The sequence below is a fragment of the Mauremys reevesii genome, linkage group 7 (assembly GCF_016161935.1).
Source record: "Mauremys reevesii isolate NIE-2019 linkage group 7, ASM1616193v1, whole genome shotgun sequence".
NCBI lineage: Eukaryota > Metazoa > Chordata > Testudines > Geoemydidae > Mauremys > Mauremys reevesii.
In genome coordinates, this window is record NC_052629.1 from 79,540,420 (window position 1) to 79,559,367 (window position 18,948).

General features: G+C 53.8%; 1 protein-coding gene across 6 annotated transcripts in view; it reads right to left on the reverse strand.

The window, feature by feature from the left end:
- Positions 1 to 18,948, reverse strand: part of SEMA3G (semaphorin 3G) — a 128,351-nt gene that overhangs the window by 26,558 nt on the left and 82,845 nt on the right. For all 6 annotated transcript variants that reach the window (XM_039546886.1, XM_039546887.1, XM_039546884.1 and 3 more), the window contains 2 exons: positions 15,592 to 15,654; positions 6,372 to 6,491 (listed from right to left, as the gene is read on the reverse strand). In XM_039546886.1, coding sequence (XP_039402820.1) covers positions 6,372 to 6,491; positions 15,592 to 15,654 — 183 coding nt within the window. The remainder of the gene's footprint in view (positions 1 to 6,371; positions 6,492 to 15,591; positions 15,655 to 18,948) is intronic.

Below are 18,948 nucleotides of genomic sequence, written 5' to 3' on the forward strand. Positions count from 1 at the left end.
CATAGGCCTCAAAGGCAGCTGACAAGGCCTGAGCCCTTGTCAAGTGAGCCCTCACGATAGGTGGTGCGGGAACCCCTGCTAGGTTGTAGCATGTGTGGATGCTCAGTGTAATCCACTGGGAAAGCCTCTGGGTGGAGATCAGTTGGCCCCTCATGCGCTCGGCCGAAGCAACAGAGTTGTGAGGACCTGCGGAACGGCTTAGTCCGATCCAGATAGAACGCAAGCACCCTGCGCACATTGAGCATATGGAGGCAACGTTCCTCATTAGAGGCATGAGGTTTGAAGCAGAGGACAGGCAGGAAGATGTCCTGGCCCATGTGAAAGGCGGAGACCACCTTAGGGAGGAATGCAGGGTGTGGGCGGAGCTGCACCTTGTCCTTGTGAAAGACCGTGTAGGGCGGGGTTGCAGGTGAGGCCCCTGAGCTCCAAGACCCGCAGGGCTGACGTGAGAGCCACGAGGAAGGCTACCTTCCATGAAAGGTGAGACCATGAGCATGTGGCCAGTGGTTTGAACGGGGGCCCCATGAGATGGGATAACACCAAATTTAGATCCCACTGAGGAACCGGGGTTCTAGCATAAGGAAAGGACCGATCAAGTCCCTTGAGGATATGCCCGGTCGTGGTGTGGGAGAAAACCGAGCAGCCCTGGACCGGCGGATGGAACGCCGAAATAGCCGCCAGGTGCACCTTGACGGAGGAAGGCGCCAGGCCCTGAGTTCTAAGGTGAAGGAAGTACTCAAGGATAAGTAGGAGCGGGCAGCCATTGAGGAAGCATCCCGCTTACCCGCCCACCTGGAGCACCGGGACCACTTCGCCAGGTAGGCTCGGTGTGTGGATGGCTTCCTACTTTCTAGGAGAACACGCCTGACCCCTTCAGAACACCTTGCCTCCTCCGCATCTAGCCATTGAGCAGCCACGCTGTCAAATGGAGGGCGGCCAGGTTGGGGTGGAGGAGGCAGCCCTGGTCCTGGGAGAGTAGGTCCAGGTGGAGTGGTAATGGCCGCGGAGGGGCCACCAGCAAGCCCAGGAGGGTCCCGTACCAATGTTGCTGGGACCAAGCTGGGGCGATCAGGAGGATGCGTGCCTTGTCCGTTTTTACTTTCTCCAGGACCTTGCCGATGAGGAGAAACGGGAGAAAGGCGTAAAGGAGTTGACCCGACCATGACAGGACAAAGGCCTCTGAGATCCCATTCTTCCCCAGCCCCCCTCTGGAGTAGAACCTGGGGCAACAGCAGTTCTGTCAGGTCACAAACAGGTCTACTTGGGGAGTGCCCCACGCTCGGAAGAGCTGGGGCGATCAGGAGGATGCGTGACCGCCAAGTGGAGCGACCACTCGTGTTGGGAGGAGAAAACCCTGCTCAAGCGATTGGCCTGTGTGTTGTTGATGCCTGGCAGGTGGAAAGCCTTCAGGGAGATGTCATGGGCTATACAGAACTCCCAAAGGCTGAGGGCTTCCCGGCAGAGGGCCGAGGACCTCGTCCCGCCTTGCCTGTTGATGCAAAACATCGCGGCGGTGTTTTCTGTGAGAACTCTGACCACCTTGCTGCGTAGCTGTGAGCTGAATGCCACACAGGCTAAGCATATCACCCTGAGTTCCCTGATGTTTATGTGAAGGGACAGCTCCACGGCTGACCATATCCCTTGAGTCTGTGAGTTCCCTACGTGGAACCCCCAGCCCAAGTCTGACGCATTGGACACTAGGTCTAGTGACGGGGTCGGGTCCCGGAAGGGAATTCCCTGGAGCATATTGGCCAGGCAGGACCACTATTGTAGCGTGGCGATCACCTGCGCCAGAACCGATAGGGCCTTGTCCAGTTTGTCCCGGGCCTGGGAGAACTCTGAGGCCAGCCAGAGTTGGAGGGGCCTCATCCAAAGTCTGGCGTGGTGGACCACGTACGTGCACGCCGCCATGTGGCTTAGGAGCTGCAGGCATGCCCTGGCCATGGTGACAGGGGACTCCGTGGCCGAGGCTATAAGCCCCTTCAGAGTCTGGAACCTGCCCAGGTGAAGGGAGGTTGTGGCCTTGGAGGCATCCAGGAAAGCGCCTATGAATTCTATGCGCTGCACCGGAACCAATGTCGACTTAGTCTCGTTCACTAAGAGGCCTAGGTTGGCAAACGTAGCCAAGAGCAGGTCCACGTGGTTCTGTACCTGGGGCCACGAGCTGCCCTTGAGTAGCCAGTCGTCGAGGTAGGGGAATATCTGTACCCCTCGGCATCTGAGGTAGGCCACTACTACTGCCATACACTTTGTGAACACCCTGGGTGCGGTGGACAGGCCAAAAGGGAGGACCGTAAATTGGTAGTGGTTCTGTCCCACTAGGAAACAGAGGAAGCGTCTATGCTCCTTGAATATATGGACATGGGAGTATGCGTCCTGAAGGTCCAGGGCCGCATACCAATCGCCAGGGTCCAGAGAGGGTATGATATGTGCCAGAGAGACCATGCAGAACCGGCATTTCGCCATGACCCGATTGAGGTCTTGCAAATCTAGGATGGGCCTGAGCCCTCCTTTTGCCTTGGGGATCAGGAAGTAACGGGAGTAAAACCCTTTCCCCCAGAACCCCTAAGGAACCTTTTCCACAGCTCCCAAACTAAGGAGCCGACCCACTTCCTGCTGTAGCGGGGTAGATGCGATGGGTTCCCCCTGCCATCCGAGGGAGGGAGTTGGGAGGGTGGGGAAGAGACAAATTGCAGTGTGTAACCCTGGGAAATGGTGTTGAGGACCCATTGGTCTGATGTTATTCGGGACCATTCCACAAGGAACGCAGACAAACAGTTGCTGAAGGCAACTTTATTGGTAGAAGGGTCCTCTCGGGGCCACCCAGGTACCCTCCTGCAACCAGGCAAAAATGTCTCTTGCCCTGCTGCTTGCCCCTGGAGGGCCCAGGTTGCGGGGCAGAGCGAGACTGACTCTGAGGTCGCCTCTTTTGGACCTCTTGTAGGCGGGTTCGTATCTCAGCTGGGGCACTGGGACGGAGGTTTGCGGCTTAGGTTTTTCCTTGGGCGGAATGTAGAGCCCGAGGGTTTGAAGGGTAGTACATGAGTCCTTCATCCCATGGAGCCTCACATCTGTTTGTTCTGCGAACAGGTCCTTTCCATCAAAGGGAAGATCCTGCATCACAAACTGCGCCTCCGCAGAGAGCCCTGACAGCAGAAGCTATGATACCCTGCACATAGACACAGCCGTGTCAGCTGCATCCGACGCTAGCCTCACCCCGTTTTCTCTTGACGCTTCTGAGAAGACGGAGCCTTTCTCTGCTTCTTCGACGGGGAGCGGTGCCGGCCACCGGAAGGTGCCAGAAGATCGCCGCGCACCGAAGATGAAGTGCCCGGTGCTGATTCTGCTCAGTGTACCGGGGTTAGAGCCAGTGCCGACTCCATGAGAAGGGCCCGAAGTCTAATGTCTCTCTTTTTTCATCCTGGGTTTAAAGGACATGCAGCTCTTACAGCGATCGCTGACGTGACATTCGCCCAGGCAGCAGAGACAGTCGGTGTGCGGGTCACTTCTGGGCATCCAACACCTGCAAGACTCGCACGATTTAAACCCTGGGGCCCGGGGCATGCCCTGGCCCGAACACTAACTAACTAACTAAACTGGAACTTTTATTGAACTAACTAATACAGGTTCTACTAACAACGAAACGAGTTCTGGGACGAGCCGCAGCAAAGCTGGAGCAGATGCACCGTCACTGGCGGCAAGAAGGAACTGAGGGTGGGGGGAGTGCTCGGGTCCCCTTATAGCACGCTATAGAGGCGCCACTCCAGGGGCTGCAGCAGCGCTCAACCCTACGGGTACTGCTAAGGGAAAAACTTCCAGCACTGGTGCACGTGGCGAGTACACACACCTACTGTGGAATACACATGAGCAATCACTCGAAGAAGAACAAAAATTACTACATGGAGGGGGACCGAAGCCCGAGTCCGCCCTGGGCAGGGGGGCCAGAGCCAAAGCCCAAGCCCCACCATCTGAGGTGTGGGGGCCAAAGCCATAGCCCAAGGGCTTCAGCCCCAGGCCAGGGGCCTGTAACCCTGAGCCCCGCCACCAAGGGCTGAAATCCTCAGGCTTGGGCTTTGGCCCGGGGTGGTGGGGCTTGGGCCCTGGGCCCCAGCAAGTCTAACGTCAGCCCTGGTGACACCATTAAAATGGGGTCCCAACCCACAGTTTGAGAACTGCTGCTTTAGAACAAAATTCTCCTGCCATGCGCCCAGCTCCGTGCCCTGGGCCCCTTGGCACTGGGGCTTGGGAGGCTGAAATAGCTCAGATCCCCAGCTGGCATCCATCAGCTCTGCTATGGAACTCTGCCGATTGACACCAGCTGAGGATCTGACCTCAGGTGTCCAGAGTCCTATTTACCCCTCTCCCTGGGTCCCTGTCTATGGCACATTGATGTATGGAAAGCTTTGATGTCCGGTCCAGGTCACAGAGTGTTTCAATAATCAGGCTGGTGCAAGTGGGGAGGCTTGCAGATCTGTCCCCACCCCATAGCCCTTGCACAGCTGACATGCTGTGCAGCTTTTGGCATCTGCTGTCTGCCTCTCCCCTGACTTGTTGGCACAAAGCAGCCTCTTTATGCAGCCTGGATCTCCACTAGGCAGCCGTGGCTCCATGCCCCCACCCAAGCTCAGCCACGCCACGGAGCAGGGCCATGCCGACGCCCTACCGAATGGCTGCAGGGGTTCTGCAGCACCAGGAACAGGGCCCTGATTGTGTCCCGCTGCCTGGTGTGACTGTGTGGGAGGGGACGCAGGGACGGGACCATCCCAGGCAACCATAGATGGCTATGCTGAAAGGGCTCTTTCTCCTCCACACTCGATGAAAGAGGCTCAAAGCCTGTGAGGAAGAAGGGGGTCATAGGGAGGCCATGCTGATTAAGTGATGGGGTCCTGGGCATGGAAAGAAATGCCATACAGGGAGCTGGCCAGGGAGAGGGGGTGGGAGCAAGGTGGATGGATCCATGTGGCAATTCAGCCTTGCTCAGAGGTGGGGAAGGGAGACGTGCTGCTCACTCTGCGTGGGGCAGCGGAGGTTCCTGGGTCTTACCTGGGGCAGGTGGTGGGTTGTTTGCATGGCTCCCCTTGCTGGGCATGAGGCTGGCATTGTGTGGGACCAGTGCTGTGCATGGATTCCCTCTACAGTGCAGAGTGGCCGTATGCCACCTGCTCATCCCTCTCCCGTCCAGGTGGTTTGCTCCAAGAAGGGCAGGTGCCATCTGCATCCCCTGGGAGGCAGGTGGTTTGCTCCATGCAAAGCAGGTATCACCCACCAACTCTCTCGCCGGGCTCACCTATTCATGCTCCATTTTGGCCATCTGCCTCTCCCCCGCCCCCTTTCAGGATTGTCTTTTCCTCCTTCCTTCCCATTCCTGGCTCCTTTTCAATCTGCTTCTTCCCCATTTGTCTCCCCTGCCATTGTACCTAGTGCTGAGGGGCCTGTGCCTCCAGGAAGCATAAAGAGAAGAAGCCCAATGGGAAAGGGAGTTAGGCCGGACTTGGGGTTGGAGGGGAATCTGGCATCGCAGCTGGAATCAGCCTCATGGCCCCAGGGCCGCCCAGAGGATTCCGGGGGCCCGGGGTCTTCGGCGGCGGGGGGCCCTTCCGTTCCGGGACCCGCCGCCGAAGTGCCCCGAAGACCCACGGCGGGGCCCCCCCCCCACCGACCCGCCGGGACCCGCCGCCGGGCGCAGCCCGGTCCGGCGGCGGAGGGGCCCCGCCGCGGGTCTTCGGGGCACTTCGGCAGCGGGTCCCGGAACGGAAGGGCCCCCCGCCGCCGAATTACCGCCGAAGACCGGGCTGCGCTTCGGCGGCGGGTCCCGCTCCGTCTTCGGCGGTAATTCCCCAGCGGGGGGTCCTTCCGCCCCGGAGCGGAAGGATCCCCCGCCGGCGAAGACCGGGAGCGGCAGAAGCTCCTGCGCCCGGCCCCGCAAGAGTTTGCTGGGCACCCCGGAGCGAGTGAGGGACCCCGCTCCAGGGGCCCCGAAAAACTCTGGTGGGGGCCCCCGTGGGGCTCAGGGCCTGGGGCAAATTGCCCCTCTTGCCCCCCCCCTCTGGGCGGCCCTGCATGGCCCAGCAGAACATATCCCCACTCCGGCCCTTCCCAGGACATTGCACAGGCTGGATCAGGCCAAGAGATGGGCCCCAGAGTCCCAGCTCTCATGTAGATCTGAACATTCTCCAGTCCAGGCCCTTCTCGCATTCCTGTCATGGCCACGTGGCACCAATAACCCCAGGGCTGCTGCTCTAAGTGCTGGGCTTTCCCTACACTCTTTGCCAGTGGCCAGAGTCGAGGTGTGGCACCAGCTCTCATCACAGGGGTTCCCGCAGGATTCTGTCTGCAGGACTAAGGCCGGCTGTCCAGGGGCGCTGCCTTACCTCGCCACGATGTCCCACGTCAATGAAGGCACAGACAGGGTGGAAGGCTCCTGTCCCACAAGCCAGCAGGTGGGTGCGGTTGAAGGGGTGAAGTGCTCGGACGTAGTTGGCACATTCAGTCTGGAAGAGAGACAGTGGGGAGTGAGGCACTGTTTGACCAAGCGGATCTGTCAGCGCGTGGGAAGCCTTCCTCTTTGCCAAGCAGTGTAATGTTCCTCTGACTGTGCGTGATGGTGCAGCAGGTTCCTTACAAATGGATCATTAATAAACACCTCATAAGTCACCACCTTAATTAGCTTGTCTAGTCCACATCCTATCCCACACAGTGTGGCCAACTTGTGTGATTTTATTGGGTTGCCTGATCGGCTGATTGCGGGTTCCTTATGTTGATTACTGAAAAATATCCAGTGGACACTCTGAGGTTTGGCAGGTTCTCGTCCCAAGGTCAGAATCCCTGTTAAGCTGGGAACCCCAACGTGCATGCTTGCAACACACACACTCAGGAAAAACCATCTGTATTTGTAATAGTTTTATTACCACAGTTAGCCAAGTTACAAACACTCCAAGCCAGCAAGGTAGCTAGAGAGAATGCATGAGCATCCGAGCATCCAGAGACTCACATCAGCCCTTGCAGAACAACCTGACATATTAGGCATTATCTTCCTCCTCAGAAGCAGCATATTCCTTGTCACCATCACCAATGGTCGTCCTCCTAGCATCTCCCAAGGCATGCAGGCTTCTACAATGCCTAATGCATATTCAAGTAGGGGTATCAGCCCCTTTTCCTTATCTGTATTTCCTCACCCTATGAATGCTGGGTGCCCTTCGGCCATAGGTTCCTAGCCCATTTACCTCAAGCTTATTAGCATAAGCATTAACTAGTTACCATGACATTCTTGTGGTCAGACATCTGTTGATGTCCCTAACTTAAGATACCGCAAGCGGCTCTAAACTAGTATCTTGTGGCTGCCTGTCAACAGTTTAGTCATTACATTACATTACATGTTCTGTCTTGTGATATCTTATGATCCAGGGTTACTGTTGGTTAGCTGCTTATACTACGGTTTTTAAGGCCTTGATTGGTTTGGCTAAGCTATTGTCTTTCAAGCTTTGAGGCTTGCAGTCTCATTGCATTACTGCCTCAACTTGTACCTATGCCTTCCATAGCAAACAGCTATACCTATCAGCTACACTTGCGCATCTTGCCCTATTCGGTGTTTTTCTTAAAGCCCCCAGTTCCTGGAGACATGGGGGTTAACATTCAACAAGCAGAGTCAGTTTCTAGCCCTCCTGGTTGCAGAGAAAACGTGACCCATACAGACTGAAGAATCAGAAGAATATGAAAAAGCACCCAACATGTAGTAGCCTAAAAACATCTCATGCTTTTTAAGGCAATCACATGATATTGCAGGGGCTGACTCTGAGTTTTGAACACTTGGAGGTGGCAATACTGCACATGCACTGCCACATGACCCTCAGGTGAGCACGGGTGCTGACACACTGCTTGTGAACAGAGCAGACCAGGGGATGACAATGCAGTTTCGTGGCCCCCTGGCCTGAGAGGGACCAGACCCAGGTTCAAGTCCCCGCTCTGCTGATTCAGGGCAGAGTTCTTCATCCCACATCATCCCAAATCAGGGACTTGAAGCTGGGTCTCCCACACAAGCCCCCAGCTTATAGAGCAAGAGTCTCGCTCATTTCATGGAAGTCAATCAGTCTCAGCAAAAACTTTCCAAGCGGCCCTATTTGGGAAACAGCTGGCCAGTGAGCTGACAGCGCAAGATATTGGCGCTGCTTTCTGCAGCTGTGCACTTGCCCTTTGTTTCTACAGGGCAGGGGGAAGAACCAATGAGTCCCAGTACATTACGTTCATGAAACGGAACAGCTCTGAGCTCCTCCCTGCTCCCCCACAATCATCCTAACAGCGCTTGGAAAGCTCCCATCACACTGGGATTTCCCAGCTGCTCCCCCTCAGCTGGGGCAGGGCAGGCGGCATAAACCCAGTCCCTTGTTCTTGGGCACAATAGCAGGAAGCAATACGTGCTCACTCACAGCTCTGAAGCTAGGAGGGCAGTTCTACTGCCACACTGCAGGGAGTGAGACTGTTCAAGGTCCCTGCTCCTGCCCAATAGAACAATATAACTCCCAGGGGGCACACCCCTGCACCAGCTCCTCAAGTCAAATGATTCCTTCCCCAGGCGCCCCTCATGCGGTCACATGATCCCCATGCCACTGCACTGTGATTGCTTGGAGAGGCAGGTTCCTGTATTGGCGCTCGTCCCCTTCCTGGCTGCTTGGCACGTATCCCATTCCCCACCACTCCACTCCAATTGACTCCTTCCCCTACAGAGAGTTCATGTCATCCCCCAGCCCATTGTAGTATCTCAGGCCAGGAAGTGAGGTCTTCATATTGCTTTGTGCGGGGGCTTCCTGTATTAGCCCAGCGGAGCTGCAGACAGTACATTCTGCTGGCAGGCCCAGGGAGACAGGCCTAAATCCAGCATTCTTGATCAGTGGTAGCCAGGAGTAAGAGCCTGGCTCCTGGGCCTGTATGCCCTGGGACGGTGGTACAGGCTCCAGAGTTGTGGACCCAGTGCTCAGCTGGTGTAAATCAGCACAAGTCCAGGAGCTGTCCCAAGCTGGCCAGGCTGAAGCTCTGGTCCCTGCATGTCAAAAATCAGCTCCATTGGTAAGGGATCCCATGACTACCCCCTGCCGTGTTTCAGGACACCCCTGGGTTCTTAGCCTGAGCACCCCCCTTCCACCATGAGTAATGCTGGATTGCTCCCTAGCTTCATTACCAGGGAGGGGCAGTGAACAAGGATGGGTCTCCGCCTGGGGCTGTGGAGTTGGGGTGATGCGGAGATCACTGACTGGGCAACTCACCCTGCAATACTTCCCACTCTGTTGGGATGGCTGCAGCACATGACCCCAGGACACCATTTTCCATCGCAGCACATGGGCCTTACTGTGACGGATGACCTGTGTAGGCAGGTGCAGGCTACTGGCCTATCTCCCCAGCCCAGGAAAGCCTGAGTCTCCCAGAGCCTCCCAAGCCCTTTCTTCCTTTATTCTTCAAACAAAACACTCCCAAGCCAAGCAGGCTACAAGGACCCAGTGGCCTCTCCCCTTCCCTGCACCACAGGAACCTACTGGCTTCCTATAGCTTTCTCAGCCCTTTTATGGGGATCACCTGACCCCCTTCCTAGCTGAGTCTGATGATCCAACAGGGCTGGCAGACCCCCTGGCCCTTAAAGGAGCAGGCAACCCTGTTACACTAGAGAATAATGCAGAACCTACCATAATAGCCAAGAGCATGAAAGGAGGGAAACAGACTTTCCCCTACTCCATAAGAGCAGGCTCTGTAGCATGCTCTGGCTGGTCAGATCATACCTCTGTGAGGCCAAGCCCTTTGCTACGGTCTGAAAAGCACCATGGTAAGTTTCCCAGCTCGCTCTCCATCCACTTGTCTGTCCTCGCTGAATTATCTGAAAACTCAGGGAGGAAATTCTCAGGCCACTGCCTGGAAAGCACTATTTATCCTCCACCGAAGGCCAGTGCCATCCACCTGATGCAGACACACGACTTTGTCGGCACAGCATTTCCTCCTGCTTTCTGGACAAGGGGAATGGGGGAACAATGGCAGGAAGTGAAGGAGATGGACAGACAGACACGCACAGCAGTCTTCTGGATGAATTAGTCATTTAAAGGGGAGGCTGGCTAGTTACGTGGGGCAGGATGATAAACGGCCTTTCAAGACTGCCCTGGATTAATTGCTCCCTTTTCCGGAGCAGCGATCTCCTGGCTGATAAGCATGGAGAGACCAGAGAGACTCTCCGAGCATCCTCTGCCGGGCTCCAAGACTCTATCCATCCAGCGTGGCTCAGGAGGAACCAGCTGTGCTGCTTTACACAGCAGAGATCAGTCATCCTCCTCGGTCTCTTTCTCCAGCTTCACATACTGCACCCCTCATCCTGGAGCTGAAATGTTCAGCAGCGCTCTGCATTAACCTAGCCCATTGGAATCAGTGCGAACACACCCACAGATTTCTGAGTTAGGCCATAATGAGGCTGGTTCTCCGCTCATCTTCACCAGTGCTATTGTGGCGTCCAGTCCCAGATTACTTGGGTGGAAGTGAAAGGAGAGGCAGCCCCGTCAGTATCTCTGTTTGCGAGCCCAGCCTGATCAGCCCTGAAACATTTATGATCCTTACATATGAAGGACAGGTAGCCCACTGGTGAGCATGTTACAAGTCCCCCTCTTTGCCAGTCCCCAGAGGATGTGCACCATTACAGCCCACAACTACACAAGGCATGGGCTCTTTAGCTCAACCTATAGCGGCTTATGCTTTTTAGCTCCCAAGGTCCTCAGTTCAATCCCTAGTATGTCAGCCAAGATAGCAACCATCACAGATGCACAGTGAAAAGGAATAGGACGGGATTATATTTCCTTCAGCCATCAGTTTTATGCATGGTGAGTCATTTCCTTGGGACAGCGGGGCTGGGTTGGTGACAAAACAGCTTCCGTTCGAATTAGCTCCTGGAAGCGAGGTACTAAAGGTTATTCTTCTTAAAAGAAATTCAAAATATTTTCCTGAAATAAGAGGTTATCTCCAGTAACCTTGTTTAAGAGAGAGAAAATCTACCTGCATGTCCTGGGGAAATAGACAGACACTTCCTTATTGCTAGAGGAAAAGAATACAATTTGGAAGAATGCTGACAGTCCGTTTCCATCTGTATCTCTGCTTCGAGCCTTAAATTCTCACTGAATAAAGCACTATGGATGCCAGTCGCTTCAATGGTGAGGCAAGCGATTCCTAGTAGAACACTGATATAGGGCCAAATCCAGCCTGGAAGTTTCAGGTCTGCAGCCCCACGGTTTGTAAAGCTTTGAAACCCAGTGCTAGGGCCAGGCTATCACAAATGCCAGCTATTGAGCTGCATTGCCTTCCCGTGTTTGTGAGCACAGCTGGACACCTGACTCCCGTGCTGGAAACCTCAGCTTTTCCACCCTTCGGTGGAGGTGGTGCCGTGTGATGAATTCAGCTCCTGTGATTCTGGGTTATTCAGCAATCATAGGAAACCAGTCTATGTTCCTCTCAACCTGGGAGATGGGTTGGGTAATAGCATATGGACCCTTTGTACCTCTAAATCACTGTTCCCATCTGAAGGCTTTTCAACGACCCACGTGGAATGGGTTGGTGGGATTAGTCCAGTTCCTAGCAGGGAGGGGTCCACTTCACAGGAGCCACCATCAAAATTGACAGAGGAGCCATGGGGTAAACAGGCTATGAAGGCTCCTCTCCCAGCTCTGCAGCTGACCCCCTTCAGGCTGAGGGGCCTTGTGGGGAAGTTTGACCGCCCTGTGGATAAATAGAGGCCCTAAGACTTAAAGGCTGGGACATTTCCTACAGCTGTTTATGTTCACTTAAAGAAAGCAGGCTGCCTCTGGAGCTCTCACCTCAGCCCTGCGGCATGCGCTGCCGAGTGCTTTGCCGGGTGCAGAAGGCGTTCTAAGGACTCCAGCTAAACCTGTCGGCTGTGATGAATTTCTGTTTTCTTTCGGCTGAATTACGGCGTTTGGAAAGAGGCCCTCTGCAGCTGCTTGCCTTGTGCTGGAGTGAGCAACGTGCTCCTCTCAGGCAAGAGAGCTCTACTGACTCTACTAGTGGGGAGGGCTAGCTTGGTGGTTTGAGCATTAGCCTGCTTAACCAATGGTTGTGAGTTCAAGCCTTGAGGGAGCCATTTAGAGAACTGGGGTAGAAGTCTGTCTGGGGATTAGTTCTGCTTTGAGCAGGTGGTTGGACTCGATGACCTCCTAAGGTCCCTTCAAACCCAGATATTCTATGATCAGGCAAGCGTGGCAACTCAACAGCACCAACCAACAAAAGTCACTTATTCTGCTCTCACCATCCCTGTTTCTGAGGCCTCTCTTCCTTGCTACCCAATGGGCAGGAGATAAAGACCATAACATGGCTGGTAAGTAACTCCCAACAGTCACCTACTTGTATTTTTCTGTCCTCAGGATGCTTAGAGACCTCTGGACAGACAAATCAACAAGCATCAAGAAAATGATGGCAAGAGAGCAATGATGCATAGCAGTCCAGGGGAATGGGACTATACGGGTGAAATCCCGACCCACATCAAAATCATTGGCAAAACTCCCATTAACATCACTGGAACCAGGATTCCCCTGCTGCATTTCTAACTGCTTGGTTACCATGTATTGACACATCCTCTTCATTCTTAACGGCTGATTGCCATTGCTTAGCCTGTTCCAATTGGTCAATTGCTGTTGCACTAACCTACTGGAAGAGGCTTTGATCAGTCTTCAGCTGAAGGGAATGGTCATAGGCTGATTTACATCAGCCTATAGTTGTTTTTTAACTTGGGAAATAAAGGTATCACAATCCAACAACTTGTACAAAGATATGCCTATATCTGAACCCATTCCGTCTGTGAGCATGAAGAAACACAACCTGGAAATCAATATACCTACTGGACAATAGCTTGGGAACACTATTCAATAGGAAAGCAGCCTACACAGTGTATCAACTGGAGATGGGCAGGCCAGTTTCTAAAACACAAGAACCAGCTGAGACCTCAGTTCTAATCTCCAGCTGAACCAATCAGAACCTTCTATTACATGTGGGTAAGTAAAGTTGCCCATCCCAAACCCGTACAGGACTGCCACTTTGGCTGAAATCCTTCAATCTCATCTGAACCTGCTTGTATCTTTATAACATACTAGTTCTGGGGTTCTGTTGTGGTTGCCTCTCTCTCTGTTGGAATGCATGCTTGCTGGGGGGAGGGTATTGGTTAATCAAAACAAGGGCAAAAGGGTTGAAGGATTAGCCTTTGGAGGGAGAAGGATGGGGTTGGTGAAGGAAAGAGAAGGGAGACCTCAGATCATTTGGATATGGATCTGAAACTCTGAGGGATCCTCAGAACCGACCCTCCAGCCTTTCTGAGCCTCGCATCTTCTTGTTACCAGCAGCAGACCCCAGACTAGACCAGGTTCTGTTTCAGCCCCAGAACCCCTGCTGAACAGCAAGAAAAACAGCCAGAAGCTCATGAGAAGAACAAAACCATAAGGAAACTGCATCAGGGAAAAAAAACATGAACTGTGGATTGGTGAGTAGGGAATACAGGGGAAATGGATAAACACGTGTAAATCCTGGGCAAACGCAAGAGGGGAACAGCAGCAGGCCTTTGATGTGCCTGCCTGTGAAGCTAGTGGAAAGAGTTAACCCCACACAAAAGGACAAATCCAAGGCAATGCTGATATTTTTAAACACAAAACACCTGACTCACCCACTCCCAGCATGATCATCACTGGGAAGATGGTAGTATTTTTAACTTCATCAGTACAAGCAGCAGTCAGATTGGATGAGCCTGGCTTCTCTGGAGCTGCTAGTGGCTGGTGAATTCCATGAAGCCAATGTCAGAACTAACAGCCATCCCCACGTGCTTCGTTCCAAGATGGCAGCCCCGATCTCCCTGTTCTGCTGAGTACACAGATGCTGAGCCACCCTCTTTGTGGTCCAATTGTTGGTTTCTCAGCCTCTCTGCTGTTTATTTTTCCTCGGTAAAAGTCTCTCAAATAGCTAGGGCTAGGGGAACGGAGAAAGGGCGCCCCAGGGCCTGGATCCGCTGGTGAAAGCTTGCAAAATAAACATGTGGAGGCCGAATTGAGTGACAGCCACTCCTGGGAGCAATTAACTTCGGGATGGACTATCAACAAGGGGTTCTCCTACCCCCTCGCTCCCTCCATGGTCTCAAATCATGGTTTTAAAATAACCATTTGTAAGAAGCAGGAGGAAGAGCCAGGGAATCAGAGAACTGAAATCTGCCAAACACCCTCCAGCAAATAATTCAGCCTTGCCCACCAGCTCCTTGTTGCTCACTAAGGACCACGTACTGCTCCTTCTGGCCAGGAGCCAAAGGCCACTGAAGCCAATGGAAAGGCTCCTATTGACCTCAATGGGCTTTGGATCAAGATTTAGTCCGCTCCCTGTGCTGGTTCAGTACTACTCCCCGCCCCCATCTCCCCAGCCAAGACCACTCACCCATCTCATGCACAGCTGTTCTGATAGGGAGACACCAAAATTACCCGCAGCTGAGAATGGCCCAGCTCATGCTATGGGATATTGCAGTCTGCACACGTGTATGGAAGGTGTGGAAAGCTAACAGTTCAAACAGTGTGCCTGCACTGTATTCACGAAGTGTGACTGCAGCATGTGTAAGCTCAAAGCCAGCTCAGGTATATCTACACAGGCTGCAATCAGATCTCCCAACTGCAGTGTAGACACATCCAAAGACTGGCTTCTGCTCTGCATTCACTAAGCAAACTGCTTTCCATGTATACAGTTCCAAACTGTTCTGCTGCCAGTTCTGTAGTTAAAGCCCTGGACTGGGATTGAGGAGATCTGAGTTCAGTTCCTGGCTCCTTGTGTGACCCTGAGCTAGTCACTTAGTCTCTCTGTGCCTCCGTTTCCCCATCTGTAACATGGGGATAATAATCTTTCCCCGCCTCGAAGGGGCTTTGTGAGGATCAATCCACTCATGTTGGTGAAGAGCCCAGATGTGACAGTGAGAGGGGCCATATAAGAACCTAGATATGAGCACAGAAAGGGAAAGTGACTTGTCCAAGGTCACACGGTGAGCTGTGACTACGCCATCCAGGTTCTATGCACTATCCTCCAGATGTGACCCCTACCTATGGGAAGGGGAACCACACCCCCAAATACAAACACTGCCTCTTCAACTGCACAAACCCAGGACAAGGCCTAGCTGTCAACTGCTTGTTATTGTCTGCAGTCAGACACATAACAGAGGGACTCCGCCGCTCAGGAAGGACGAGAAGGGCTGTAACACACAAGCGGTGAGGTGAATCCTGCTAGGGCGGTCCGATCAGTGTTTAGTGACCAGGCAGAGTTGAAGGGGCCAAGCAGGAGCTGAGATCTGCTGGGGCTCACTCAGCATATAGGGCTTGACAGCTGGGAAGTCCAGGATGCAGGAAAAGAGCTCAGAACAGGACAGCTCCATCCCTGGAAACAGGAGGGAGTGTTATGGGAGAAGGGAGCCGAGAGAGAGACATAAACAACCCCTTTATCGCCGCCTTTGACAGCTAGAAGTGCGTGGAAAAATAAGTCAGTGCAGCCGAGGTGAAATCCAGAGCGACCCCATCAGGAGATTTTAGGAGGAACAGGGTGACTTACCATTGGGTCCTTCCCCTTCTGAAAACACTCCTCCTTCTGCCCAGGGAGAGGTGGCCAGTAAATCTGAAACAGAAGACAGGAACCTGAGGCCAAGTCACTCTGGGGACACAAGCAAGGGGGGGACTGAGGGAACTGGGATGATGGGAAGATCTTGGGGGCAGCACCCCTTGGGAATCCACTTCCGCCGAGTGGTCGCCCTAAAAGAATCAGGGATGTTAGGACCCCAGGACATTTGGCCTCCTCCAGATGGCTCTGATTTCTGGATTGGAGCGGCGTATTAGGAAACAAAAGCTCTTCACAGCTTAGTCTTCCCTGACGGCCAATGGAAGAGTCTCACTGTTCATAAACATTAAGGATTAATAGAGCGGGCAGTGGGTGGGTAGGGTTCCCTCCCCAGTGCACCCCAATCCTGACCAGCAGCCCCCGCTGCTATTCTAACTTTGGGGTCCCAGCCTCAAATTTTTATCAGAATTTACTTTCACTTCCACAAGTGTAAGCCTGGCTTTAGTGGAAGGATCCCAGATTTACACTGGCGTAACTAGAATCGCTCTTCCACCCTTTGTCTGTAACCCTAGCAGATAGTTATCCTAGCCACAGAGGGCTTTGAAAGTTTGTCTTGCAGTGACCTCACTGATGCTGCTTGGCAGAGGACTCTGGATAAATGAGAAACATATTCATTTTTTTAGATAAGAGTCCCTGCTGATCTTCCCATCGCCCCTGGGGGTGGTCTCGCCCCCTCACAGCCACAGCTCTAGAGCTAGAGACATACAGCACAGTTTATCTGTTGCTATTTGTCCAAATAAAGCCAAAATTACAGCTGGCAAAGACACCAGCTGAACCCGAGAGGGCTAAGTCACTTAGAAAGCCTCTTACATGATGTGTTTCATCTCTTGGGCTCAAAAGATGGAAAGACTGATTTACAAAGATGAGTCAGTTTCATTACTCCCCAGTCTACATGTGGGGAAACTGAGGCACGAGGCAGGGCTGTGACTCGTCCCAGGTCCCCCAGCAGAACAGTGGCAGAGCTGGGAACAGAGCCAGGTTTTTCAAGGCCCAGTTTAGTGCCCTGCCCACAGAGTGCTAAGGGATAATTAAACCACCTGGAATACTAGCCTGGTTTGGAGCTTCAGTAGCACAATTCAGTGCTGTAATAACAGTGCTCTCCATTTACACCAAGCTTCTTATCCAAAGTAAGGCACCACTGCCCCTGTTTTACATATGTGCCAAAAGCCCCACAACAAGTCTGGCACAGAAACCAGGAGTCCTAGCTCCCCAGTCCCACTGCTAACCGCTTTGCCATACTGCAACCTCAGAAAAGTGTCCGTGTGTGTGTCTGACATACGGGTTTGCAGTGTGTGGGTGAGCGGGGCCCAGGTGTGAAGCAGGAGCATTGTGAGGTGAGGCGTGACCGTATGAATCCCACGTCTGCTCTGCCTGTGTGTTTGCATCAGAATTCTGTGTTTGTGGCAAAGAGTTGAACGGAGGCTTTGTGCGTGGTGGGAGCGTGGGCCCAGGGGGGTGGTGGGTCTTTCCTTGCAGGGTGTGTGTGTGCATTGGTGAGCCAGAGAGAGAGCACGTGTGTGTGACAAGGTGGGTGCCTGATGGGTGAGGCAGACACATCTTCTCCCTGCCAGGCCTGCTGGCACCCTCGTGGGCCCTCCACTGCTCAGATAGAAGGCAGCCCTTGACCTTTTCTCTGTGTCATTACAGAGACACTGAATTTCCCTTCTCTGCTGCACAGTCACCGAGGCAAGGCTGTGGGGGCCGCTCCAGCTCTCAGCTTGGCCTGACAGGGTTTCCAAGCTGCTGCAGTCACTGTCCTCAGGCAGAATTCCCCCTGCTAACAGCCCTGCTATAGGAGAGGCAAGGAGAGCTGTTGGATTAGGAGAACCCCACATGCCCGAGGGGCAAGTGGGAATGGGGGCCCAGTTACCAGGCCAAGACACAACACCTTTCAATGTGGAGCTATGGGCGTGGATTGCTCTGCGGTCTCTAGTCTGAGCCATCTTCCCTCCCCACCCTGCCATTTCCTGTGGGCTCAGGGATTCAGATGCAGCCCTCAGGAGTGGACAGGGGTGTCCAGACTGGGCTGATGACCTGCCATGTAATTCTATGTGGCAGATGAGCTCGAGCATAGTAGAGGGGAGTTAGCCCAGACTAGCAGGGAATCCAGACGCCCAGGACTCCTTGCAGGTACATGCCCGCACCTGGCAGGGGTGGGGTTTCTCCCTGAGATTGCATTGCTGCCACCAACTTCTCCCCTTCAAACTGCCTATCTGAGCCACTGAAATGCAAAGTGCTGCCTCTCCTTCCCCGCTGCCTGCCTGCAGTGTCGTTCCCTGGCACTGGTTTGGAGGAGACCAGGTTTGGAAGGATCTGGAGGATCCTGATACCTGGATCAGCAATGACCAGGCATTCTGTGGACCAGGCATGTGCTTAGCCTCTGGACAAGGGCCTGGCAATGCCAGACTCTGATGGTCAGGCTGCATCACAAACAGACACCAGCCTGAAGATGACACTAGCAAGTGCTGCATTGGTGTGTCTCTGTCTCCATGCACTCCTGGGCTTCCAATCAGACTGTCCCGTCAACAGGCTCCATCTCTTACTCGTGTGTGTCTTCTTCCCCTGGAGCAAAGGAGGGATTTTCTCCATGCTTATTCACTGATCTCCCTGCCCCAGCATACGGCTCCACTGACAGACCTCAATCTGAACCTACGAGGATGGCACTACCCACCCCCATATCCCAAAAGTCAGGTTCTGGGGGTTCTGCCCTCACGTTGGCCTCCTTCTGTGCCCCTAGGAGCCAGAAGAGAATTGGCTAAGTTATGCCTGATGAGTTACTTTCCACCACAGCGAGAGTGGTCACCAAGCCAACTGGTTGCATCAGCACTCTGTAGACAGAGGAGTACGCCAGCATTGATCATAATGCCAGGCTTGTTTGATCCCTTGTTGGCTGCAGAGAAGTTCAGACCCAAACCTGGACCTCAGGTACCCAGTTCAGATCTCTCCCGAGAGCAGGTGGTAACAGAACCCCCAAAACCAAGCATCCCTGGACTCCAGGGCAGTTCATACGTGGATCCAATTGGGAGCCAAACTTCCCAACTGGGCACCAGCTCTCGTCAGTCCCTAGGGAAGGGTTCGATTCGGATCATACACCCAAAGGCTCAGCTGATTATCCACCCACTACCCCAGCCATCCAGAACTCTTTGGTCCGCAGACGGGAGCTGGAAATCTCATGAGAACAGTCTCTTGTGAAACTGGCAGCACCCCTGGCTTCGAAAAGGGCTGGAACCGCCTGTCTCTCTGCATTGTGTCACATTAGCCTCCATGCCTGACCTGGATCTAGAAGTGCAGAGC